Genomic DNA, 27,177 nt, shown 5'->3' on the forward strand with positions numbered 1-27,177 from the left:
GACCTTTGGGAAACCATTAAAAAACCAAACCCATGATTCATGAGTACACAAGGAGAAGAGATGCAAACTAAAGGCATTTAAAATATATTCAATGAAATAACAGAAAACTTCCCAGATCTTGCGAAAGAGATGAGTCACCCAGGCACAGGAGGCTTTTAGGACTCCAAATACAGAATACCACAAAAGATCCCTCCCCATGTTATATGATGGTTAAAACATTAAGGCATACATAACAAGGAAATAATATTGAAAGCTTTGAGAGAGAAATGCCAAGTTATATATAAAAACAAATCCATCAGGCTAACCGAAGATTTCTGAACAGAAACTCTAAAAGATAGGAGATCATGGAATGATGTGTTCCAAGCCTTGAAAGAAAATAGCTGCCAATCTAGATTACTATACCCAGCAAAGCTAGCCTTTGTAATCAAAGGAAAAATAAAAACTTCTCATGATAAGCAGAAACTAAAGCAATTCAGTACCACTAAACTAAAGATAAAGATAAATACAATCATGAAAATACAGAAAAGAATAAATCTTACTAGATGAGTAGATAAGCAAATGAGAAGTAAGGAATAATCAAGCACCAAAAAATACCAATAAAATGGCAGGGATTACTACATATCTTTCAATAACTTTGAATCTGAATGTTTTTAATTTTTCTATTAAAAGACAGACTGGACTGGAGGTGTGGCTCGAGTGGCAGAATGCCTGCTTTGTGAGTTCAAACTCTAGTCCCACCAAAAAATAAAATAAAACAAAAGACACAGACTGGCAGATTGGATTAAAAAACAAGACCCAACCATTTGTTGCCTATAAGAAATGCACCTCACTGGCAAAGGCAAAACATAGGCTTAGAGTGAAAGGATGGCACAAGCAAATGAGATTGAAGCAGTAATAAAGAGCCTCCCAGCAAAGAAAAGCACAAGAACAGATGAATTCACTGTTGAATTTCTACTGACCTTTAAAGAACTAACACCAATGCACTTCAAACTGCTCCATAAAACAGAAAGGGAAACAATGCTATCTAACTCATTCTATGAAGCCACTATTACCCTGATACCAAAACCAGATAAGGACATGCCAAAGAGAAAATTACAGGCCAATTTCCTTGATGAAAATAGATGCAAAAACTCAAAAAATATTTGCAAACTGAATTTAACAACACATTGCAAAGACAGTACACCATGATCCAGCTTTCATTCCAGGGATGCAAAGATGATTTATTATACACAAATCAATAAATGTAATTTAGCACAATAGTTGCAGAAAAAACCTTTGGCAAAATTCAACGTTTATGATAAAAGTTCTGAAGAAAGTAGGTATAGAAGGAATGTCACTCAACATAATAACGATTATGCATGATAAACCTATGATGCTGGCATCATACTAAATGGGGAAAAACTGAAACCATTTTCTATAACAAGGGTGTTCACTCTTTCCAATCTTATTCAATATAGTCCTTGCATTCTTAGGCAGAGCAATAAGGCAAGAGAAGGAAATAAAAGGGATACAAATAGAAAAGGAAGAAGTCAAAATATCCCTATTTGCTGATGACATGATCCTATATAAAAAAAACCCCTAAAGACCAAAAACCGCTAAGATCTGATACACTTTTGGCAAAGTAGAATGATACAAAATCACTGCATAAAAATCAGTAGCCTTTCTATATACAAATAGTGAACAAGATGTCAAATTATTTAGAAAACAGTCACATTCACAATAGCCTCAAAAAATGTTAAAGCCTAGGGATAAACCTAACGAAGAGAAAGACCTCTACAGTAAAAGCTATAAAACACTGAAGAAAGAAATTGAAGTAAACACTAGAAGAAGGAAAGACCTCCTATTCATAGATGGGCAGAGTTAATAGTGTAAAAATGCCTATACTACTGAAAGCAATCTACAGATTTAATGAAATCTCCATAAAAATTCTCCTGTCATTTTTCACAGATATAGAAAAATCAGTCCTAAAATTCATATGGAAGCACAAAAGACCCCAAATAGCCAAAGCAATCCTGAGCAAAAAGAGCAATGCAATTTTGTGAGATTATTGATTAATTTCTGCCTTTCTCTCCCTCTAGACTGGAAACTTCCAGAAGACAAGAACTAACTTTGTGCCTCCATTACCTGACACATTCAGGCTCTCAACAAATATTACCTCAATGAATGAATTAGTTATCAATTGAGCCTAATGTGATGTCCAGGTTCTTGGTTTAATTAATCACTATTCACACCCACATTGTTCTCCCTCTACACTGTTCCATCACCAGGCTACAAAAATCCTTTACTGCCCAGTGCCGGTGGCTCACACCTGTAATCCTAGCGACTCAGGAGGCAGCAATCAGGAGGATCATGGTTTGAAGCCAGCCCAGGCAAACAGTTTGTAAGACTCTATCTTGAAAAATCCATCATGTAACAGGGCTGATGGGATGGCTCAAGTGGTAGAGCACTTGCCTAGCAAGTGTGAGGCCCAGAGTTCAGACCCTAGCACCATCAACAACAACAAAATCATCCTTTTCTTTCTCTTACTTACATCCCATAGAAGAGATGCTCAAAAGGAAGTTCTTTGGAGACTTCTTGTCTTTACTTCTTTGTCACTATTTTATTCCTCAATTTATTATAATTAGCATACCACTCCCACAACTTCATTAAAAGTGTTTTGTTGAAAAGTCATCACATAAAGGAGTCCCTATACTCATCTAAATTGGCCTACTAGTTTCTGTTGATGTAGTTTTTAAACTCCTGCCCCTCTCCCTTCATTGCTGTGACATCTCTTTCCACTGCTTTACCTTCTGCCTTCCTGGTTATCCTTTATGAATTTTCTTCCTGGGTTTTTACTTGGAGAATTTACCACTGTCTTTCCACATTAATGTATTTTAAGCACAGAAGTTATGATAAAATCATAGAAACATTTGCTTATACTATATAATAAGAGGGATAAATATTAGCAATGAAAAAGAACTTACAGTTATGAAGAGAAGTGAGATAATGTTACTACAAAACTACCTAAAGAGGTTTGCACATTTTCCAGGTTTATCATGGGGCGTTTAGACAGTTTTCTGCCTAGAAGCCAGAGCTTTGACCAGGTGACGTGTATTCTTTCTATTCTTAGCATTCTACTATTTATAGTACATTTCCTGTATATTTAAAAATATTCCCCAGCAGCTACCTACTCTAGTTACATGTTGCATGGTGCCTTTGATTCCTTATCCACGAGCGGATTAAAATCTGTATTAAGCTCTGTTCCAAAGTTGTATGAATTGCTTGTGTAAGTCTGAAAAAAAAAAGGACTCTGGCTTAGGGAAGAACCTAAGAATAGAATTATAAGAATTATTTTCTGTAGCTATTCTGCTGTCAAAAGTCTCCATGTTAACTTCTGGGTATAAAATAAGATCGTAATTGGCCTCTTCCTAGGTGTTACAGACTTAATTGTATCCTCCCTAAAATTCGTAAGTTAAATAAATAAATAAAATAACTAAAAATTAAAGGAAATAATTAAAGTTAAATGAGGTCATAAGGGTGGAAGCCTAATTGAATAGACAGGTTATTCTTACAAGAAGAGGTATGAAACCTCCCTCTCTCTCTTCACATGCTTAAAGGAAAGACTATGTGAAGACACAGCAAGAAGGCAGCCATCACAAGCCAGGAAGTCAGGAAAAAAGACATTATCAGAACCCAAACCTGCTGGCACCTTCATTTTAGACTTTCAGCCTCCAGATCTATGAGAAAATAACTGTTATTTAGTCACTCAGTGTGGCATTTTGTTATGGCAATATGAGCAGGCTTTATAGTAGGTGACGGTGTTTTGCAGAGATTTGTAAAAGACATACTCTCCTATTCATTATGCTAGCTATGCCATGTTTCCTCTTCTGGTTGTACACAACCTCCTTAACTTCTTGTAAGAAGATATATAACACATAGCACTAGAATCACAAGAATAGTATAAGGTTTCTTACTGCTGCTGTTAACAAATTTCACAAACTTGAGGACTTAAACTACTGAGCTTTTATAATTTTGGATGTCAGAAGTTAAATGTGTATCTCAGTAGGTTAAAATCAAGACTTCGGCAGGGTGCATTCTTTCTGGAGGTTCTAGAGACTTATTTCCTTGCCCTTTTTGGCTTCTAGAGGTCACTCATTCCTTGGCAGGAGATCCCCTCCCTGTCTTCAAAGCCATTAATGGCTGTTGGAATCTTTCTTCTTACATTGTAGTACTCTGACAAGGAATCTTCTGCTGTCTTTCACTTCTAAGGACCCTTGTGATTACACTGAGAGCACCCATACAATACAGGAGAATCTTTTTACCTCAAGGTATACTCTCTCTTGTAATATAGTATGATGTAGTATATTCACAGGAGGAAATACACTGTGAGCCTATTTGTAGGCAATTAGTGTATTTATCTGTTCATTAATACAGGTTTGAGCTGGGCACTGCTGGCTCTTGCCTGTAAATTCATAGCTACTCAGGAGGCAGAGATCAGGAGGCCAGCTTGGTCAAATAGTTTTTTGAGATCTTATCTTGAAAATATCCAACATAAAAAAGGGCTGATGGAGTGGCTCAAGTGGTAAAATGCCTCCCTAGCACGCATGAGGTGCTGAGTTCAAGCCACGGTACTGCCAATATAATTTATTTTTTAAAAAGTAAGAATTCTATAGGTATTACAAAATTGATAATATCTAAATCTTCTCTTCCGAATTTTAAAACTGAACATTAATTTTCCTCCTTTTTAAACTGGACTCATTCCTGAGTTAACTCTATTACTGATGACTTTTGGCTCACCCAGACATACTGAGTATAGCAGACATGGAGTGCCCATGGCATTATGGACTATTAATTTGAAGATATTAGCCTAATGAAAAATTTTTGTCTTGGGCTTTCTATACAAGATAGGAAAGATTTGGTGCCAATGGTTTAAAAAAGCAATTGGAGTATTTGTGAATTTCGTTTATACCATACCTGGATTCGTCAAGCCCCTCAGAAATAAACACAACTCAGAATCAAAATTGTAGGTCTGGACCCCAAGGGCCTCTCTTAGGTAATAGGGTATTAGCTGTTTGACATGCTGCTAGTGATTTTCAGCTTTAGCTAATCTGATGTTTGTCTTGGTTAAGTTACTCACTAGCAAGCACGAGGTCAGGACTCCAGTAACACACACACAAAGAGTGCACACCTATCCTCACCCCAATTCCTCAATTTTTTAATCCTATTTTAGTGGGATTAAAACTCGCTAGTAAATTTTAATCAAAAGGCGTTCAATTAGAAAGGCTTATTGGGTGGAGGCAAAACCACATTGTTTTCTAGTAAAATACCAAGACAGTAAAATTATTGGTAAAAAAAAGGTACAATATATTCATAATCTAAGAGGAATGAGGCTTTTTTTAAAACAAAAGAAACTTTCAGTAAGAGATTTTACTGCAGAATTGGACCTCGCCAAAATTAAAATACTGCTCCTTAAAGTATATCATTATGAATATAAATAGCTCACCTGGTGGGTGGCGGCGGCCTCCCAGGTGGCCTCTGGGTGTGGGCTGATCGTGGGTGGCATGGAGGACAGGGAGCCGGGGCTGCGGCCCAAGCCACGGACGGAGAGTGCTGTGAATGCCAGAGCGCGGGTCCCACGCGGAGCTGAGTGAACGCGGCTCACGCAGGTCCTGCGCCAGTCGGCGTCCCAAGACGACCGCGTGAGTGCAGCCAGAGCGGGGAGTGCTGCGAATGCCGGTCCCGCGGAAGTGCTGCGAGAGCGGGCAATGCGATTACCTCATGTCGCGTGGGGAGCGCGGGAAGCCCTTGTCTTCCCGGCGAGCGCGGATCCGCAGAGCAGCGCGGCGACCGAGCGGAGTAGCGCGGCGACCGAGCGGAGCGCCGGCTCCATGGCGAAAGAGAGTCCCATGGGGAGCGAGGTGAGTACGGATCCCGCTGACAGTACAGCGAGCACTGGGAATGCGATGTGAGCGTGTCCCGCGGGAGCACGTGTCCAGTGGCGATCGCGGGGCTTCACGGCGAATGCGGGTCCCTGGGCGAGCTCGTGTTTCATGGCAAGCGCGGGCTCCGTGGTGAGTGCGGGTCCCGTGGACGGCAAGGCAAGCGTTTAAAATGGGGGCGATCGCATGTCCCGCTGGCAGCTTGGCGAGCGCAGGTCTCCTAGCGAACTTGGGCTCCATGGCAAGTGCGGGTCCCCGGGAAGGTATGGCGAGCACCAGGAATGGGGCGCTTTGTCTTCGCTGCGAGCACGGAGAACGCGGTCCCTGGAGCAGTGCAGCGAGCGCACTGTCTCATGGCAAGAGCATGTCCCACGGACAGCGCTGCGAGTGCGGGTCCCGCTGGGAGTACGGCGAGCACAGGGAGTGCGGATTCCCTAGTGAGGTGAGGTGCGACTTCACCGGCCGCCTACTCTTCTATGGCTGCTTACCAGGCTGCATTGTGGGAATTTGACCTCCACAGCCAACCACCGCCTTAGCTTGCTGTACCATCGCGTGCATCGTTGTTGTGCACACCTTGGAAGTGGTGATTAACGACAACGACAAAGTCGTATGGAAGCGTTTCCTAATTGATGGAGATGGTGCTGGAGATTATAGTAGAATTAATCTGCTAGTGAAAAGTTTCATTAAATGATGCACTTCCAACTCCCAAGAAGAGGGATATAACCAGTACCAACGCGTGCTGAGCAGCCTGTCTCAACGTGAATTTTCAATAGGCAAAACTTTGCTGGGATATGGTATGAACAGCAGAGAAACGGAAAAATTATGAAAAAAATTACAAAGAAATAAAATGCACCATTGCTGGAGTACAGGAAAAAAAAATAAGCACAAAAAAAGCAGATTCTTACCTAGGTGCCAGTGGCTCACACCTGTAATCCTAGCTACTCAGGAGGCAGAAATCAGGAGGCTGGTGGTTGGAGACCAGCCAAGGTGAATAAATCTTGAAAATATCCAACACAAAACAGGATTGATAGAATGGCTCACTCAAACAAAAAGCACATTAAAATAGTGCATTTAGAAAGCACAATAGAAATCCAGGCCCACATAATTTCTGCAACTTGGAGTTGTTAATTTGTCTCATGAAGCAAAATGGAGGGTTTGTCTTTTGAGAAGACAAAGTTGTCTTTACCTCTGAAAAATCCTCCTACTTTGACATTTTTCAGGACTAGAAGGACAGGGATTGAGGCAACTGAGGTTGTTTTAATAATTGTTTAGAGAATGAAAACTATTGAAACATCCTATGTCTATATGAATATAATATAATGCACTGTAAGCTGTTGAATAATAGGGGAACATGGTGATAGAAAAAGAGTAAGCAATGGGAGTAATCCAATTAAAGTACGACATACACACGTCTGAAATGCCAAGGCGAAACCTCCTTAGATTGTCAATATACACTTCAAAAATGAAGGGCAGGAGGGTAAAATAGGTCTTTTCCAGGGGTGGCTACCAGTGGGAGAGGGTGGGCATAAGGAAAGGGTGAATGAGGGTGAATATGGTGGATGTATCCATATATGAAAATAGAAGAATGAAACCTGTGGAAATTGTTCTAAGAAGGGGAGGAGAAGAGAGGAGGGAAAATGATGGAGGGGTAAATCTACCTAAGGTATATCATAAGCACATATGTAGATATAACAATGCATCCCCTGAACAACTATTATGTGTTAATTAAAAATGAAATAAAAACACAATAATTGTAACCAGAAAATCTAGAGTGGGGTATAGTTATTGGTAAAACTTGTTGTTAACTCAGCCTGGGTTTCATGACAGTCATAGAAGTGGATTCCTTAATAATAATAATAAGTATAGGCCCCCAGCCCCAAAACATCATATAAAATAGGAAAATTTTGTTCTATTTTTACTGGCTCTTGCTCCACCTCTGTCTGTAGTGTAATGCAATTGGAGGAAGAAGTTTATGCCTTACCTTTTGGGAGCCAGAGAACTCATGCAGTCGAAATTAATTATGTTCTTACTTGTCTGCGTCCTGCCTGAAGGGAAAGTCTCTATGAAGCCTAAATCAGAGCTCAAATGGTCAAAAGTGGTTTGGATGTCAAGCTAGAGGAAGCCATGGGGAGGAGTGGACATGGCTTGTGGAAACCACAAGTAGACTGCACATACCCAGTTGCCTAGAAGCAAGAGATAACTGATTAGGAGCCCTGTATAGAACAGCTAAGGCCCTGAGAATAAACAAGTGACATTTGTAGAGAAATTGAGACACTTAAAAGCAACAGTGTAGGGACTGGAGGCATGGCTCTAGTGGTAAAACACTTGCCTAAGCAAACCTGAGGCCCTGAGTTCAAATCCCAGTACTGACAAAAAAAAGATAAAAGCAACTGTGTATACACTTCCTGATTTCAAACTTACTACAAAGATACAGTAATCAAATATGTAGTATTGGCATAAATACAGACATACTAACAGATGGAATAGAATAGAGCTGAGAAATAATCCCTCCAATATATGGTTAAGTGATTTTGAAAAGGGTGAGAAGACTATTCAGAGAGGACGGGACAATCTTCCAACAAATAGTTGTGGGAAAACTGGACATTCATATGCAGAAGAATGACATTTGAATCTTACCTTACACAATATACAAACATTAAATCGAACCAGGCTTGGTGACTCAAGAATGCAATCCTAGCTCCTGGTGGGATGGTGGAGATCTGGAGGATCACCAGTGGAAGCCAGCCCATGTAGAAAGTCCAGGAGACCCCATCTCAACCAATAAAATGCTGGGCAGTGTCTACCTAGCAAGTGTGAGGCCCTGAGTTCAAACCCCAGTACTGCCAAAAAACTAAACGAAACCCTGAGCAATGATGCTCTTCTGTCATCCCAGCTAGGAAGGAAGCATAAATTGGAGGATGTGGGCCAGGCATAAAAGTGAAACCCTATTCTAGGGCTCCAGCAATAGAGCTCTTGCCTAGCAAATGCAAGGCCTAAGTTCAAATCCCAGTAGCACCAAAAGAAAAAAATCAAATTGGATAAAAGGTGCCCCTGCACCCCCTTCCCCATCACTGCAGTCACTGGAGAGAAGCTGGAGGAATCTGAGTCTGCACAGCAAGAAAGTCCCCTAGCTGGGAGCCAGAGGAGTTCTGTAGTACCAGCCGGCCTTGTGCGGCAAGGGAGCATGGCACCATGGAAGTTGGCCTCCTTCTGTTTCCCTGGAAGCAGCTGGAAGCCCGCACAGGAACAGCAACAGAAGAGGCCGAGGCTCCAGCGTGTCTCTCCCCCTTACCCTGGGCAAGGGGAGGCCAGGGAGCCAAGGGGGGGCTGGAGGGAGTCCATTGCCCAAGAAGGAGAATTCTCTTCAGCAGGAGAACGAAGGCTGTTCAATCACCAGGAACTCAAAGTTATCATTGGTGGGTTGGATAATGGAGAGAAAACTCCCATCCTTTACCAATTTTCCATGAATGTAGTTGTACACACTTCCCCTACAACAGGAAGCAATGTAGAAGAGATAGTGATTAATAATGCACATTTCCTAATGTGGGATGTTGGTGGTCAAGAGTCTTTTGTTCTTCCTGGAGCACTTACAGTACTAACACAGAAGCTGTAATATCTGTTGTGGATAGTACATATACGGACTGTGACTAAAGAAGGACTCTACAAAACGTTAGTGTACGAGGACCTAAGGAAAGCTGCATTACTGATTTCTGTTAATAAACAAGATGTTAAAGAATGCAAGACTGCTAGGTGCCTGTGGCTCACGCCTGCAATCCTGGCTACTCAGGAGGAGCAAGGACCAAAACCAGCGAGACTCTATCTTGAAAATACTCAACACAAAAATGGGCTAGTGAAGTAGCTCAAGTGGTAGAGAGCCTGCCTTGCAAATGTGAAGCACTGAGTTCAAAACCCAGTATCTTCAAAAAAAAAAAAACAAGATTGTAGCAAAAATCTTCCAGTTTTAACATTAACTTGTACTGAAGATTTCCAGTGGCATTTTCAAGCATGCTGTTTTCTTACTGGAGAAGGATTATGCCATGGATTTGAGCAGATGATGTCACAATTTAAGGTTACTGACCTTTTCCAATAGGCTTTGTATAAATGAAGTGTTGGACTTTACCTGAAAGCTGCAAAAAAAAAAAAAAAAAAGCCCAGAATGACTTCATTCTTCTTTATGGCTGAATATACTCCTTTGTGTATATATGCTACATTTTCTTTATCCATCGATGGATACTGAGGCTGATTCCACAACTTGGCCTTTGTGAATAGTACCTTGAAAATATGGGTATTTGGGTATCTCTGTAGTAAGCCGACTTTTTTTCTCTTGGGTATACCAGGAGTGGTACAGTAGGATCAGATGGTAGTACTTCTATTTTTAGTTTTTTGAGAAACCTCCATACTGATTTCCATAGTGCCTGTGCTAATCTACACTCCCACCAACAGTGTGTAAGGGTTCCTTTTCCCCTGCATCCTTGCCAGCATCTGTTGTTGTTCATTTTCTTGATGATATTGTGACTGGTGTGAGATGGAATCTCAATGTAATTTTGACCTGCATTTACCAAATGGCTAAAGATGTTGACCATTTCCTCATGTACTTATTGACCATGTATACTTCTTCATTTGAAAATTACCTGTTCAGTTCATTTGCCTATTTATTGATAGGGTCCTTTGTTCTTTTGGGTTTTTTTTTTTTTAGTTCTTTATATGTTCTGGATATTATTGCCCTGTTGGGCAAATTAGCTGACAAAGATTTTCTCCTATTGAAGGCTATGTTTTCACTCTGTTGATTGTTTCCTTTACTATGCACAAGCGTTTTTTGTTTTGTTTTGTTTTTTGGTGGAACTGGAGTTTGAACTCAGGGCTTCGCACTTGCAAAGCAGGTACTCTACTGTTTGAGCCACACCTCCAGCCCATTTTGCTCTGGTTATTTTGGAGATGGGACCTTTCAAACTATTTGCCTGGGTTGGCCTTGAACTGGCCACCTCTCAACACTGCTGCATTGAGATTTAAGTTTCCTAGATATGAACGTTGGAAGGCATATTCAAACCACAGCAGTCAGCATGAATTATTGTTTGTTTTATCTTATTTAGGCTTCATTTGGCTTTTTAAATGTGAAGCTTTTTTTCATTTACCAAGTTTGGGGATATCTCATCCATTATTCCTTCAGATACTTATTTAACTGTTCACAATTTTCCTTTCTATGACACCAATGGTATATATGTTGACAGATTCCTCAGACCCTGTTTCTCTCTCTCTCTCTCTCTCTCTCTCTCTCTCTCTTTCTCTCTCTCTCTCTCTCCCCTCTCCTCTCCTCTCCCTCTCTCCCTCTCTCTCTCTCCCTCCTTTCTTTCTTGGCACTTGGCAGTACTGGGGTTTGAACTTAGGGCCTTGTGCTTGGCAGGCACTCCACCACTTGAGCCACTCCCCCCAACTCCCCCCCAGTGCTTTTCTTTTTTTTAAATCTACTTTTTTTCTCAGTTGTTCAGATTGGATATTTTTAAATCTTTAGGGTCATTGATTCTTTAACATGTCTACTCCATACTGCTTTGACTTCACCCACTGAGGGTTTTTTCCAGTTACCAATTTTTCAGTTCTAAAATTTCCACTTTGTTCTTCTTTTATATCTTGTAACTCTTTGGTGAAACTTTCTATCTTTCCTTGTTTCTGGAAAGACCATTAGTGTCTATTCAAGCCTTTCACCATTTTTGTAAATGTCCTATGTGCTTTATTTTAATTTTTGATCTGTCAGTTAAATAAGATCAAGCTAGATTTCTTCTAATTGCAGGATTGCTTAGTGTATTTGTGCAGGTAAAATTCACCATTTTAAAGTCTGCAAGTTAGTTGTTTTCTTTAACATTCACATTGTGGTGGAGCTGTCACAACTGTCTAATTTTAGAGCATTTTTCTTAACCATTAAGCAGTCAGTCTTCATTTCCCCTTGCCTCTATCTCCAGACAACCATTCCTTTACTTTCTGTCTCTGTGGATTTGATCTATCCTGAATATTTCATGTGTCTGGCTTCTTGTACTTAGCATAACATAGTAGAAGTTCATTCATCTTGCAATATCTATCACTATATCATTCCTTTTAATTGTCAAATAATGTCCCATTGCATATATATATATATATATATATATATATATATTCCATTCATAAGTTGATGTATATACAGGATTTTTTACTTGTATATGTGAATAGTACTGCTATAAACATTTGTGTACAACTATGTACTTGAACATCCATCTTTCTTTCTTTTTTCACTGCTGGGGATTGAACCCAGAGCCTCATGCAAGCTAGGTAAGCACTCTTCAGCTTGAGCCATGCCCCCAGCCCCACCCAGTTTTCAATTCTAAGTAAATACCTCAGAATAGCATTGCTAAGTCGTATGACAATACTATGTTAACATATCGAGGAACAGCTAAAAAGTTTGCTATAACAGGCAAATTTTATGTACCCACCAGTAATGCACATGAATGCAAATCCTTCCACATTCTTACCAACATCTTATTTTCCTTTTTTTCTTTTTATTATAGCCATCTAAATGTCATGGAAGTGGTTGTCTTTGTAGTTGTGATTTCCATTTCCCTAGTGACTAATGGTGTTGAACACATTTTCATGTGCGTTTTGGCCATTAGTATATCCTTTTTGGAGAAATGCTATTCAAGTCCTTTATAAATTTTTAAATTTGGTTCTCTTTTGAGTTGCCTGTTGAGTTTTTGAATTGTAACAATTTATTATACTTACTAGATATTAGACTTTTATCAGATATGGGATTTGCAAATATTTCTCCCACTATGTGTGTTGCCTTTTTATTCTTACTTTTTTTGGGTGGGTATGGGATTTGAACTCAGGGCTTCACACTGAGCCATGCCTTCAGTCCATTTTGCTTTGATTATACTTAGAGATGGGGTTTCACAAACTATTTGCCTGGACTGGCCTCAAACTTCAGTCCTCCTTATCTCAGCCTCACAAATAGCTAAGATTACAGGCGTGAATTATGGGACTGGCCTCAAGCCTCGATCCTCCTGATCTCAGCCTCCTAAATAGTAAGGATTACAGGTATGAACCACTGGTGCCTGACAATATTGTTAATTTTTTTTTCTTTTTGGTGGTACTGGGGTTTGAACTCAGGGTCTCAACCTTGGTAGGCAGGCCCTCTGCCATGTGAGCCTCTCCACCAGTCCTGTTTTGTGTTGAGTTTTTTTTGAGATAGGGTCTTGCAAACTATTTGCCCAGAGTGGCTTCAAACTGTGATCTTCCTGATCTCTGCCTCTTGAGTAGTGGTGCCTGGCTCTTAATTTTGATGAAATACAACTTATCTCTTTACCCAAGTTTTATTAAAAAAATACTTTTACCTTTTACATTTAGGTCTTTGATCCAATTTGGGTGATTCTTTGAATAAAGTATGAGGCATGAGACCAATTTCATTACATTCTTGTACATATCTAGTTATTCCAAAACTATTTGTTGATCATTTAATGGTTTTGACACCCTATAAAAATCAATTGACTACAGATCTATGAGTTTGTTTTTGGATTCTTAATTTTATCACATTGAAATATATGTCTACCATAATGTTGGTATTATACTGATTTGATTACTGTAGCTGTATACTAAGTTTTAAAATCAAGAATTGAGAGTCCTTCAATTATATACTTAGTTTTCAACATTGCTTGGCTGTTTGGGGTCCTCAGCAATTCCATATGAATTGTAGGGGACTGGGGTTTGAACTTAGGGCTTCACACTTGCAAAGCAGATGCTCTACCACTTGAGCTATACCTCCAGCCCATTTTGCTCTGATTATTTTGGAGATAGGGTCTTGCTTTTTAGCCAGGCTGACCTAGACCATGATCCTCCTATTTTACACTTCCCACTGTAGCTAGGATGACAAACATGTGACACCATGCTCAGCTTTTTTTCCACTAAGATGGGGATTTTGTGAAATTTTTTGCTCGACTAGCCTTGAACCACAATCTTCCTGATCTCAGCCTCCCAAGTAGCTAGAATTACAGGTGTGAGCCACTGGTGTCTGGCCAACCTCAACACATCTTTTAAAAAATGAAATCATACAGTATTTTCTTTGATTAAAATGAAATCAAACTAGAAATCAGTAGCAGACAATAACAGAAAACCTACAAATATTGGAAATTACAAAACATAGGAAAAAAATCTATGGGTGAAAAAAGGAAGTCTCAGAGGAAATATATTTTGCTATATTAAAATGAAATACAACACACAAAAATTTGAGGGATGTAATTAAGCGCATGGAAGAAAATCTTAACAGTACAAAAAAGTTTCAAATCAATAATCTAATCTACCCCCTTAAGAACTTACAAAAAGACAAAAGTATTCAAAGCAAACCAAAGCAATAAATAATAAAGAGCAGGAATCAATGAATTGAAGAGCAAACATTGGAAAGAGATCTATGAAATAAAGCATTGGTTCCTTAAAAAAGATCAATAAAACCAATAAATTTCATGTATGATTAACAAATAAAAAAGAGAGTAAGCTTAAATAGTGAATGCTGGGACTGAAGATATCAGAAAATGATAAGGGCTGGGAATGCAGCTCATTGGTAAGGTGCTTGCCAAGCATGCATGATGTCCTAGTTTAATTCTTCAACCCAAATACACACACACACACACACACACACACACACACACACACACAGCAAGGGAATACCATGGACAACACAATAACATAAATTTAACAAATTAGATGAAAAGGGTCAACACCTCAAGAAGTGTAAATCTGCCACAACTAACCCAGTAAGAGATAATTTGAATGTCTCTGTAATTATTAAAGAACTTAATTCATATTTTAAAGTTTCCAAGAATATCTCCAGGTCCAGATATTTTCACTGCAGAATTCTACCAAACATTTAAAAAATCATTACCACCAAACTTGTCAAGAAAATAAAAAAGAGTCTAGAGTCTTGGCTCACACCTATAATTCTACCTACTTGGGAGGCTGAGATTGGGAGGATCACCATTCGAGACTAGCCTGGGCATATAGTTCTCAAGACCTCATCTCCAAAATAACCAAACCAAAATGGACTGGAGGTGTGACTGAAGAGGTATAGCGCCTGCTTTGCAAGCACAAAGTCCTGAGTTCAAAACCTTATTCTCATAAAAAAAAAGACATAACATAACACTTCCCAACTAATTTTATGAAACTCATTTTACCCCATTAGCATATAATAGCTGTACAGGGAGATACATTGTAATATTTACATATGTGCTTATCTTAGTTAGATTTACCCTCTTCCAGAAAAGGCTTTAAAAAATCAGTTAAAGCAATGTGAGAAGAAAATAATGTGAGCCGGGCCCCAGTGACCCATGCCTGTAATCCTAACTACTCAGGAGGCAGAGATCAGGAAGCTTGTGGTTCAAAGCCAGGCTGGGAAAATAGTTTGCAAGACCGTATCTCGAAAAAAACCCATCATAATAAAAGGGCTGGTGGAGTGACTCAAAGTGTAGGCCCTGAGTTCAAACCCAGTACCAAAAAAAAAAAAAAAATCAAAGGAAGCTATGGATCAATAGTCTTCATGAATAGTCACAGAAATTATTAAAATATTTGTAAATGGCATTTAGCAATATTTAAAAATAATTATCCACCATGACCAATCGATATTTATGCAAAATATACAAGGTGGTCTTAGCATTCAAAAATCAAACAAGATTGATAAAGGTAACAAAAATGAAAGCAAAACTAAACAAGTTTGACTTACATCAAACTAAAACTAGAAAGGTTTTACAGAGCAAAGGAAATAGTCAAGAAAATGAAAAGAAATGGAAGAAAATATTTGATAAGGGATTAACACTCAAAATACATAAGGATTCAAATAATTGAATAGTAAGGAAACAAGTAATTCACTTGCAAAATGGCCATAGAACTTGTATGGTCCTCAATAGAAAAATTAGAAAGCCAAATAAAAACTGGGTAAAGGGATTAAACATTTTTCCAAGAAGACATACAAATGCCTGAAAGGCATATAAAAGAATGTTCAACAACATCAATCATTAGAGAAATGCAAATCAATGATACATCTGACACATCATCACTTCATACCTGTTAAGATGGCTATTATCAAGCAGCCAAAGGGGCTAGCAGAGTGGCTCAAGTGTTAGAACTCTCAGTTCAAACCCCAGTACTGCTAAAAAAAAAAAAAGTCAAAAGATTGGCAAGGACATGGAGAATTCACACTATTGTTAGAAATTTAAATTGGTATAGCCATTATGGAAAAATGTATGTCTGTTCCTCAAAACAATATACTATATGATGCAGAAGCCTGGCTTATAGGTTTATATCTAAAATAAATGAAGTCAATAACTTAAAGGGATATCCACACCCGCATGCAACATTATTCAAAATAACCAAGATATGGAAATAACCTGTGTCCAATTTTTTTCATTTATTCATATGTGCATATAATGTTTGGGCCATTTCTCCCCCCACCCCCCTCCTTCCAGGCAGAAAGTGTTCTGCCCTTATCTCTAATTTTGTTGAAGAGAGAGTATAAACAATAATAAGAAGACAAAGCGTTTTTGCTAGTTGAGGTAAGGATAGCTATAGAGAGAGATTCCTAGCATTGCTTCCATGTACAAATGTGTTACATTCTAAGTTGATTCATCTCTAACTGACCTTTTCACTAGTTCCTGATCACCTTCCCATATTGACCTCTGTCACTTTAAAGTTTCTGCATTAGTTCCTCTGCTTTGAGGACATCAAATACTATCATGTTGTTTGGGTTTCTTACCTATTCCCATACCTCCCGTGTGTGCTCTTGCATTATCGTGTGACCAAAGTCCAATCACATTGCTGCATTTGCCCTTGATCTAAAGTCCGTATATGAGGGAGAACATATGATTTTTGGTCTTCTGATCCTGGCTAACCTCGCTCAGAATGATGTCCTCCAGTTCCATCCATTTACTTGAGAATGATAAGATTTCATTTTTCTTCATGGCTACATAAAATTCCATTGTGTATAAATACCACATTTCCTTAATCTATTCATCAGTAGTGGGACATCTTGGCTGTTTCCATAACTTGGCTATTGTGAATAGTGCTGCAATAAACGTGGGTGTGCAGGTGCCTTTGGAGTAACCTGTGTCACATTCCTTTAGGTATATCCCCAGGAGTGGGATTGCTGGATCATATGGCAGAGCTTTGTTTAGATTTTTAAGAAGCCTCCAAATTTTTTTCCAGAGTGGTTACACTAGTTTGCATTCCCGCTAGCAGTTTACGAGGGTTCCTTTTCCCCGACATCCTCACCAACACCTGTTGGTGGTGGTGTTTCTAATGATGGCTATTCTAACAGGGATGAGGTGGAATCTTAGTGTGGTTTTGATTTGCATTTTCTTTACTGCCAGAGATGGTGAGCATTTTTTCATGTGTTTTTTGGCCATTTGAATTTCTTCTTTTGAGAAAGTTCTGTTTAGTTCAGTTGCCCATTTCTTTATTGGTTCATTAATTTTGGGAGAGTTTAGTTTTTGAGTTCCATGTGTATTCTGGTTATCAGTCCTTTGTCTGATGTATAGCTGGCAAATATTTTCTCCCACTCCGTGGATGTTCTCTTCGGTTTAGAGACCATTTCTTTTGTTGTGCAGAAGCTTTTTAGTTTTATGAAGTCCCATTTGTCTATACTTTCTCTTAGTTGCTGAGCTGCTGGGGCTCTATTGAGGAAGTCCTTGCCTGTACCTGTTACTTCCAAAGTGTTTCCTACTCCTTCCTGTACCAACTTTAGAGTTTGGGGTCTGATATTAAGGTCTTTGATCCATTTTGAGTTGATAATAGTACAGGGTGATAAACATGGATCTAGTTTCAGTTTTTTGCAGACGGATAACCACTTTTCCCAACAACAATTGTTGAAGAGGCCGTCTTTTCTCCATCGTATATTTTTAGCACCTTTGTCAAAAATAAGGTGGGCATAGTTGTGTGGATTCATATCCGGGTCCTCTATTCTGTTCCACTGGTCTTCATGTCTGTTTTTGTGCCAGTACCATGCTGTTTTTATTGCTATTGCTTTGTAATATAGTTTGAAGTCGGGTATTGTGATACCATCAGCATTGCTCTTTTTCTGAGTATTGCCTTGGCTATTCGCAGTCTCTTGTGTTTCCAAATGAATTTTAGGTTAGATTTTTCAATCTCTGTGTTGAATGTTATTGAGATTTTGATGTGAATTGCATTAAAAATATAGAATACTTTTGGTAGTATAGCCATTTTTACTATGTTCATTCTACCAATCCATGAGCATGGGAGATTGCTCCACCTTCCTGTAGTCTTCCTCAATCTTTTTCTTCAGGGGTTTGTAGTTCTCCTTGTAGAGGTCATTCACATCCTTTGTTAAGTTTACTCCTATGTATTTGATTTTTTTTGAGGCTATTGTAAATGGAATTGTTGTTATATATTCTTTCTCAGTTTTTTTGTTATTAGTGTATAGAAAAGCTAATGATTTTTGTAAGTTGATTTTATATCCTGCCACCTTGCTGTAGCTGTTGATGTTGTCTAGGAGTTTTTGGGTAGAACTTTTTGGGTCTTTAAGGTATAGGATCATATCATCTGCAAATAGGGATATTTGAACAGTTTCTTTACCTATTTGTATTCCTTTTATTCCTTCTTCTTGCCTAATTGCTCTGGCTAGGAATTCCAGTACTATGTTGAATAGGAGTGGGGATAGTGGGCATCCTTGTCTCATTCCTGTTTTTAGGGGAAATGTTTTCAGTTTTTCACCATTAAGTATGATGTTGGCTGTAGGTTTGTCATATATAGCTTTTATAATATTGAAGTACTTTCCTTCTATTCCTAGTTTTCTTAGAGCTTTTATCATGTAAAAGCAAGAGCACAGAAAGGAGGGGTGAGGATAGGTAAGACACCTAAAAAATTAGTTAACATTTGTTGCCCTTAACGCAGAGAAACTGAAGCAGATACCTTAAAAGCAACTGAGGCCAATAGGAAAAGGGGACCGGGAACTAGAGAAAAGGTGAGACCAAAAAGAATTAACCTAGAAGGTAACACACACGCACAGGAAATTAATGTGGGTTAACTCCCTGTATAGCTATCCTTATCTCAACCAGCAAAAACCCTTGTTCCTTCCTATTATTGCTTATACTCTCTCTACAGCAAAATTAGAAATAAGGGCAAAATAGTTTCTGCTGGGTATTGAGGGGGTAGGGGGGAGAGGGAGTGGGCAGAGTGGGTGGTAAGGGAGGGGGTGGGGGCAGGGGGGGAGAAATGACCCAAGCCTTGTATGCACATATGAATAATAAGAAGAAGAAAAAAAAGAGCTCTTATTATGAAGTGGTGTTGGATCTTATCAAAGGTTTTTTTCTACATCTATTGAGATGATCAAGTGGTTTTTGTCTTTGCTTCTGTTAATGTGGTTTATTACATTTATTGATTTTCGTATGTTGAACCCCCCCTGCATTCCTGGGATGAAGAGGACTTGTTCGTGGTGAATGATCTTTCTGATGTGTTGTTAAATTCGGTTTGCCATTATTTTGTTGAGGATTTTTGCATCAATGTTCATTAAGGAGATTGGCCTATAGTTCTCCTTTTTGGAGGTGTCTTTGCCTGGTTTTGGGATAAGTGTAATACTGGCTTCATAAAATGCGTTAGGCAGTTTTCCTTCCCATTCTATTTTGTGGAAGAGTCTAAGGAGGGTTGGTATCAATTCTTCTTTAAAGGTCTGATAGAATTCAGCAGAGAATCTGTCAGGTCCTGGACTTTTCTTTTTGGGGAGACTCTTGATTGCTGCTTCAATTTCATTTTGTGTTATAGCTCTATTTTGGTGATTAATATACTCTTGGTTCAATTTTGGATGGTCATATGTATCTTGAAATTTGTCTATTTCTTCAAGATTTTCAAATTTATTAGACTATAGGTTCTCAAAGTAGTCTCTGATGATTTCCTGGATTTCTGTGGTGTTTGTTGTTATCTTCCCTTTTGCATTTCTGATTTTTCTGGTATGGGTTTTTTCTGTCCTCATTTTAGTCAGGTTTGCCAGGGGTCTGTCAATTTTGTTTATTTTTTTCTTAGAACCAACTTTTTGTTTCATTAATTCTTTGTATGGTTTTATTTGCTTCTGTTTCATTGATTTTGGCTCTTATTTTTATTATTTCTTTCCTTCTGTTTATTTTGGATTTGCTTGTTCTTGTTTTTCTAGGAGTTTGAGCTGTAGTGTTAGGTCATTGATTTGAGATCTTTCTGTCCTTTTAATATATGCACTCATGGCTATAAACTTTCCTCTTAGGACTGCCTTTGCTGTGTCCCATAGGTTCTGGTAGGTCATGTTTTCATTTTCATTAATTTCCAGAAATGTTTTAATTTCCTCTTTTATTTCATCAATGACCTATTGATCGTTGAGCAATGTGTTGTTGAGCTTCCGTTTGCATATTTTCTGCTGTTGTTTTTGTTGTTGATTTCTAGTTTTAATGCATTGTGATCAGATAAAATGTATGGGATTATTTCTGTTTTCTTATATTTGCTGAGGCTTGCTTTGTGCCCTAAGATATGATTTGTTTTGAAGAAGGCTCCATGGGCTGCTGAGAAGAATGTATATTGCACAGAAGTTGGATGAAATATTCTGTAGACATTGGCTAGGTCCATTTGATCTGTGGTGTGATTTAAATCTAGGATTTCTTTATTGATTTTTTTGTTTGGATGATCTATCTATTGGTGATGGGAGGGTATTAAAGTCTCCCACTATGACTGTGTTGGAGTTTATATATGTTTTTAGGTCCTTCAGAATATGTTTGATGAAATTGGATACGTTGACATTGGGTGCATATAGGTTGATAATTGTTATTTCCTTTTGGTGTATTTCCTATTTTATTAGTATGGAATGTCCTTCTTTATCTCATTTGACCAATATAAATTTGAAGTCTACTTTGTCCGAGATAAGTATTGCTACTCCTGCCTGTTTTTGGGGACCATTGGCTTGGTAAATCTTCTTCCAGCCTTTTACCCTAAGCCAGTGCTTATTTCTGTCAATGAGATGGATATCCTGTAAGCAACAGCTTGTTGAATCTTCCTTTTTGATCCAATTTGCTAATCGGTGTCTTTTGATGGGGGAATTAAGTCCATTAACATTCAGTGTTAGTATTGATAAGTATGTGGTGATTCCTGTCTTTTATTGTCTTAGTTGTTTAAAAGTTTGATTGTATGCAGCTAAATCAATGTTACTCTCTACATTTTTGCCTTTTTTTCTGTGGTTTGGTACTGCCTGCCCTTTCATGGTTTTGTTTGCTTTCATTTTCTGTGTGCAGAATCCCTTGAAGAATCTTTTGTAGTGGTGGCTTTGTGGTCACATATTGTTTTAGTTTCTGCTTATCATGAAAGATTTATTGTTCCATCTATTTTGAATGATAGTTTTGCTGAGTAGAATATCCTAGGGTTGAAGTTATTTTCATTCAGTGCCCAGAAGACCTCACTCCATGCTTTTCTTGCTTTTAAGGATTCTGTTGAGAAAGCTGTTGTGATTTTGATGGGTTTACCTTTGTATGTTATTTGTTTTTTCTCTCTTAAAGCCTTCAGTATTCTTTCTCTATACTCTGTGCTTGTTGTTTTAATGATAGTATGTCATGGGGTAGTTCTATTTTGGTCAAGTCTGTTTGGTGTCCTGGATGCTTCCTGTAACTGAATGGGCATAGTTTTCTCTAGATTTGGGAAATTTTGTGTTATTATTTTATTGAATATATTATGCATTTTTTTTTGCTTGCACTTCTTCTCCTTCTTCAATGCCCATAATTCTCAGGTTTGGTCTTTTGATGGAGTTGGTGAGTTCTTATGTATTCCTTTCATAGGTCTTAAGTTGTCTGACTAGTAGTTCTTCAGTTTTTCTTTTAATTTCCATTTCATCTTCAAGTTCTGAAATTCTGTCTTCTGCTTGTTGTAGTCTGCTAGAGTGGCCTTCCATTGTGTTTTGTATTTCTGTTTTGTTTTCTTTTCTGAAGTTTTCCATATTATGGGTCACTTACTCTTTAATATTGTCAATTTTTGCCCTTAATTCATTTATCTCTCTATTTATGGTGTTCTTTGTTTCACTTTGGCGTTTATTCAGGGCTTCTGTGGTTTCTTTTATTTGTTTTTGTGTTTTCTCATAGTCTTTATTTTTGTTGTCTTGGAATTTCTTGAGTGCCTCCTGTACATTTTGGTTGACCATGTCTAGTATGATCTCTATGAAATTCTCATTGATTACTTGCAGGATTTCTTCTTTCGGAGTGTTCTTGTGGGCTTCGTTGGGTTCCTTGGTATAGTTTGTCTTGTTTTGATGGAGTCTGAATCTGGGTTTCCATTTTCTTCATTTCTTTCTGGTTCCTATACTAATTTATTATTAGGGGGAGAAGGGCTTCCATCCTTTTTCTGTCTTACCATCATTCCACTTGGTACAGTTACTATCCCTGTACTGTTGTTCTGCATCTCCCAGGCAGGTTAGGAGCCACTGTCTGGTGGCATGGAATCCCTCCTGGTTTCTCAGTGTAATGTGGCATGGAGAAGCTTTGTGCAGGCTGGGGGTTTGGGGTGTTAGAGTTTTACTTCTTCTTGGTGGTTTTTCCTGCCAAATGTGGCTCCAGCTTCTCAGCAAGATTTTTGCTTTATGGAGCTCAAGCTATCTGCTTCCTCCCTCTAGCTGCCATCTTGGATCCTCCCCCAAGTGTCCATTGATAGGTGAATGGATAAAGAAATTGTGACACACACATGCAGAGGAATATTTCTCAGTCTTATAAAAGAAAGAAATGCTTTGATTTGTGACAACATGAATGTACCTGGAGGACATTATACTAAGTGAAATAAGCCAGACACAGAAAAGACAAATATTATATGAATTTGCTTATATGAAAAATATCAAAAAAAAAAAGGTCAAATGTGTAATACAGAGTAAAATGATGATAACCAGAGGCTGGGAGTGGGGAAAAGGGTGAGATATTTCTCAAGGGGTAGAAACCTGCAGTTATAAGATGAAGAAGTTCTGGAGACCTACTGTACAGCATGGTGACAATAGTTAATAATGCTGTATTGTAAACTTGAAATTTACTAAAAGACTGGATCTCAAGTGTTCTCAGCAGAAAAATAAAGGGAACTATTTGAGGTAATTGGCTTGTTTGTGGTAATCATTTCACAATGTATATGTATACCAAAATATTGTGTTGTATACCTTAAGTATGTATAATTTTTATTTGTCAATGATATCACAATAAAGACAGGAAAGAAAAGCAGTCAGTGAGATGGAAATAACTGAATTGTCCATCAAGTGAAGAATGTATATAAAAAGGTGGTAAATTCATGCAGTGGAATATTATGCAGTCATAAAAAGGAATGATATTATGATACATGCTATTACATGGGTGAACTTGAAAAATATGCTAAATGAAAGAAGCCAGACACAAAAGGCCACATATTATATTATTCTGAGGTTTTCTTTTGGGGTGATAATAAAATTGATGGTTGCACAACAATGAGTGCTAAATTTCTTTTTATTGTACACTGTTAAATAATTAAATGGTAAATTTTATGTTATCTAGATTTTATCTCATACAAAGAGTGGGTAGTCCAGAACTGTATTGTCTACTGGGAGTAGTTTATGCTTATGGAGTGTAGTATACATTTTTGTAAGTTTCTGTAAGGTAATATTTCCATAATAAAAGGCTTCTTGTTTTTTCAGTCTTGGGGTTTGAACTCAGGGCCTACATCTTGAGCCACCAGGCCTTTCTTGTGCTGAGCTGGTTTGAGATAGAGTCTCATGACTATTTGCCTGGGCTGGCTTCGAACCACATCCTCCTGTGATATGATGGTTTGATATGATCAAACCATGATCCTCCTGATCTCTGCCTTCCAAATAGCGAGGATTATAGGCATGAGCCTCCAGCACTCAGCACAATTGAGTTTTTTTTTTTAAGGTATAAAAGCAATTCAATGAAGGATGGGTATTCTTTTCCACCAAGTGATTCTGGAGCAACTGGAAAGCCACCAGCAAAAAATAAACTTAGATGTATAGAAAAATTAACTCAAAATGGACCATAGATTTAAAGGTAATTCACAAAACTATAAAATTTTAAAGAGACGGGATAATCTTTTGGATCTAGGGCTTGGGTAAGGCGGTTTTAGACATAACATGATCCACCAAAGAAAAAAATGAATAAATTGAATTTCATCAAAATTAAAGTCTTCTCTGTGAAAATCTGTCTATTCTGTTAAGATGGTGAAAAGATAGGCTACTACATATCTTGGCAAGCACTCATATGTTCAATGTATGAAGACTGAGATTTTGATAAAAGGATAGACTTGAGATTCTCAAATCTCAAATTGATATTTCTTACTTTTTTTTTTTTACAAAGTAAACAATCCAATTAGAATTTGGGTAAAAGATATGAAGAAACACTTCACCAAAGAAGATTTACAGATGACAAATAAGCTTATGAAAATATGTTCAACATCACCAGTCATTTGTGTTAGTCAGCCTTCCATTACTGTAACAAATACCTGAGAGAAAATGTTTATTTGGCCACAGTTTTGGGGGGTTCAGTCATGATCAATTGGCCCTACTGCAGGAGCATGTGGCAGAGTAAGCCATTTGCCTCATGACTGAGAATGGAAAGAGAAAAAGAGGAAGGGGCAGGGTCCCACAATCCCTTCAAGGGCACACCCCCAGTGACCAGAAGGCCTCTCACCAGGCCCTACCTCTTAAAGTTTCCACCTCCCAATAGTGCCACTGGTAGAGACTAAGCCTTTAACATATGGGCCTTTGGGGGACATTTCAGATCCTAACTATAGCACCACTAAAAACTGAAATTTTAAACCATAATAAGCTATTACTATATACCTAGCAGAATGGATGATAGTAATCATTATAATACCAAATATTCACATGAAAATACAAAATGTTGGTAAGGATGTAAAGAAACTGGATCTGTCATACACTGTTGGTTTGAATAAGAAGTGGTCCACCACTCTGGAAAATAGTTTGATGTTTTCTTAAAAAGATAAACATAGGACGACAACACTTCTTCCTCAGAGCATTTGCTGCATCTACCACTTGAAGTTTCTTCAGACCCCAGTTTTCCCTGTGAACTAGGAGGAGTCCAGGAAGGAAAAATGAAGTGAAGCACCAACACCTGCTAGCACCCAAGTCACTTTCATCCTCAGACAGCCCGAGCAGACATGGATGAAAAGATCTGGCTGCCCTCCCCTGTGCTTCTCCTGGCCACTCTGCTAGTGGACTGCCATGCCAATCCTCCATTGCTGCTGCCATTAGCTATTGGCTGCATGCCTTCCTTAGACAGTAACTTCACCTTTACACTTCCAGTTAGCTAAAGGGAGGGCTTATACCAGTTCATGGGCCTGAAGTCCTTCCTGGAAATCAAGTACCAAGTTTTAGATAGAGGAAGATTATATATTGATTTACATCTTGCCTCTCCAAAAGGCAAAACCCACAGCCAGTTCTTTTGAAACAGGGTCTCCCTATGTAGCCCAGGCTGGCCTAGAACTCAAGATCCTCCGGCTTTAATCTCCTGAGTGTTGAGATTACAGACTTATGCCACTGTTTCTGGCTACAAATCTTAGTTTTTGAGAAAGAAAATCAGATAGAGTTCACACTGTAAAGGTTGAGGTTGGTGACTGCGTGTTCTGCTTTGACAATACATTCATCACAATTTCAAAGACAATTTTCTCCGAATTATTCCTGGATAATGGAAATGAGCATGGGAACTAGAAAATTGGGAGAAGTATGTTATTGACTCAGATATAATGGACATGGAACTGGAAGAAACATCCTAGAATACATCAAGAACATCAAGTACAGACTAAGCAAAAGTGGTCATATACAAACTCTGCTTAGAGCATTTGAAACCCATGAGCAAAACATATAAGAAAGCAACTTTGATAGAGACAACTTCTGGTCCATGATTATTTTAGTGGTCATGGTGGTAATGTCAGCCACTGAAGTTTATATGCTGAAGAGTCTATTTGGAGATAAGAGAAAAAGTAGATCTTAAAATTTCAGACTTTTGACATAGTCTCAGCTAGGGCAAGATGGCAGATTAGAAGCAAAACTGTTTTGACTCCATGAATGAGAGGAGTCTGGTAACAAAGAAGAGACTATATGCTGAAGACAGAAAGAGTAAAAGAGTGTTGGGAATCACAAAAAAGGTAGCAAGACAGCAGAAAAGCAGAGAATGGGGAAACAGAGGCAACAGAGAAAAGCAGCAAAAAGTTCCAAGCCCTGTCCCTGGCTCTCTGTGAAGGCAAGAAGAAGTTGAAGACACAATCACAAGGTAAGCAGATGGCCCTGCTGGCAGACTGGCAATTCTAGCTGCATGATAAGCCCAGTCGTTCATCTTGTACTGGTACCAATTCAAAGTGAATAAAAGATCTGAAACTGTGAAACTACCATAGGAAAGAGTAGGGAAGACATGTTGGGTGCTGGTGGCTCACACCTGTAATCCTAGCTACTCAGGAGGCAGAAATTAGGAGGATTGCAGTTCAAAGCCAGCTCAGGCAAGTAGTTCATAAGACCCTATCTCAAAAATACCCAACACATAAAAGGGCTGGTGGAGTGGCTCAAGTGGTATAACATCAGCCTAGCAAGCATGAGGCCCTGAGTTCAAACCCCATACTACTGCACAAAAAATAGGGAAAGCAATTGAACATACAGACATAGGTAATAACTTCTTGAATAGAACTCCAATAGTTCAGCAATTAAGAGAAAGGATTGACAAATGGGACTGCATCAAACTAAAAACTTCTGCACAGAAAAGGAAACAGTTATTAGACTAAAGAGACAGCCTACAGAATGGGAGAAAGTCTTTGCCAGATATACATCTGATGAGCTATTAATAACTGGAATGTACAGGAAGCTCAAAAATCTAGTCCTGCAAAGAATCAACAACCCATTGAATTAATAAGCACATGAACTGAACAGACAATTCTCAAAAGAAGAAGTAAAAATTGCCAATAAATACATTAAGAACTGCTCAACATTCTTGGCCATAAAGAAAATGCAAATCCAAATGACATTAAAATTTCAATTCACTTCAGTCACAATGGCTATCATCAAGAACACAAACAACAAATGGTTGTGAGGATGTGGGGAAAAAGGAACGCTTATACACTGTTGGTGGGAATATAAATTAGTATAACCACTATGGAAAGCAATATGGAAGTTCCCCCAAAACTAAAGATAGAACTACTCTACAATTCAGTGATACCACTGGATATATTCTTTCAGGCACATACCCAAAGGAATGTGCTCCAGGATATGGTA

General features: G+C 38.5%; 1 protein-coding gene and 2 pseudogenes across 1 annotated transcript in view; all 3 read left to right on the plus strand.

Annotated features, from left to right (window-relative positions):
- Positions 1–5,529: 5,529 nt before the first annotated feature.
- The window catches only part of LOC109680950 (testis-specific protein TSX-like), a gene marked incomplete at its 3' end in the record, with an annotated part of 78,704 nt that continues 57,056 nt past the window's right edge, over positions 5,530–27,177 (plus strand). The window contains exon 1 of the mRNA XM_074064571.1: positions 5,530–5,897. Coding sequence (XP_073920672.1) covers positions 5,745–5,897 — 153 coding nt within the window. The remainder of the gene's footprint in view (positions 5,898–27,177) is intronic.
- On the plus strand, positions 9,299–10,008 carry LOC141420299 (ADP-ribosylation factor-like protein 5A pseudogene; annotated as a pseudogene).
- LOC141420298 (transmembrane emp24 domain-containing protein 5-like) lies at positions 24,921–25,909 on the plus strand (annotated as a pseudogene).

The sequence above is a fragment of the Castor canadensis genome, unplaced genomic scaffold, assembly GCF_047511655.1.
Source record: "Castor canadensis unplaced genomic scaffold, mCasCan1.hap1v2 HAP1_SCAFFOLD_102, whole genome shotgun sequence".
NCBI lineage: Eukaryota > Metazoa > Chordata > Mammalia > Rodentia > Castoridae > Castor > Castor canadensis.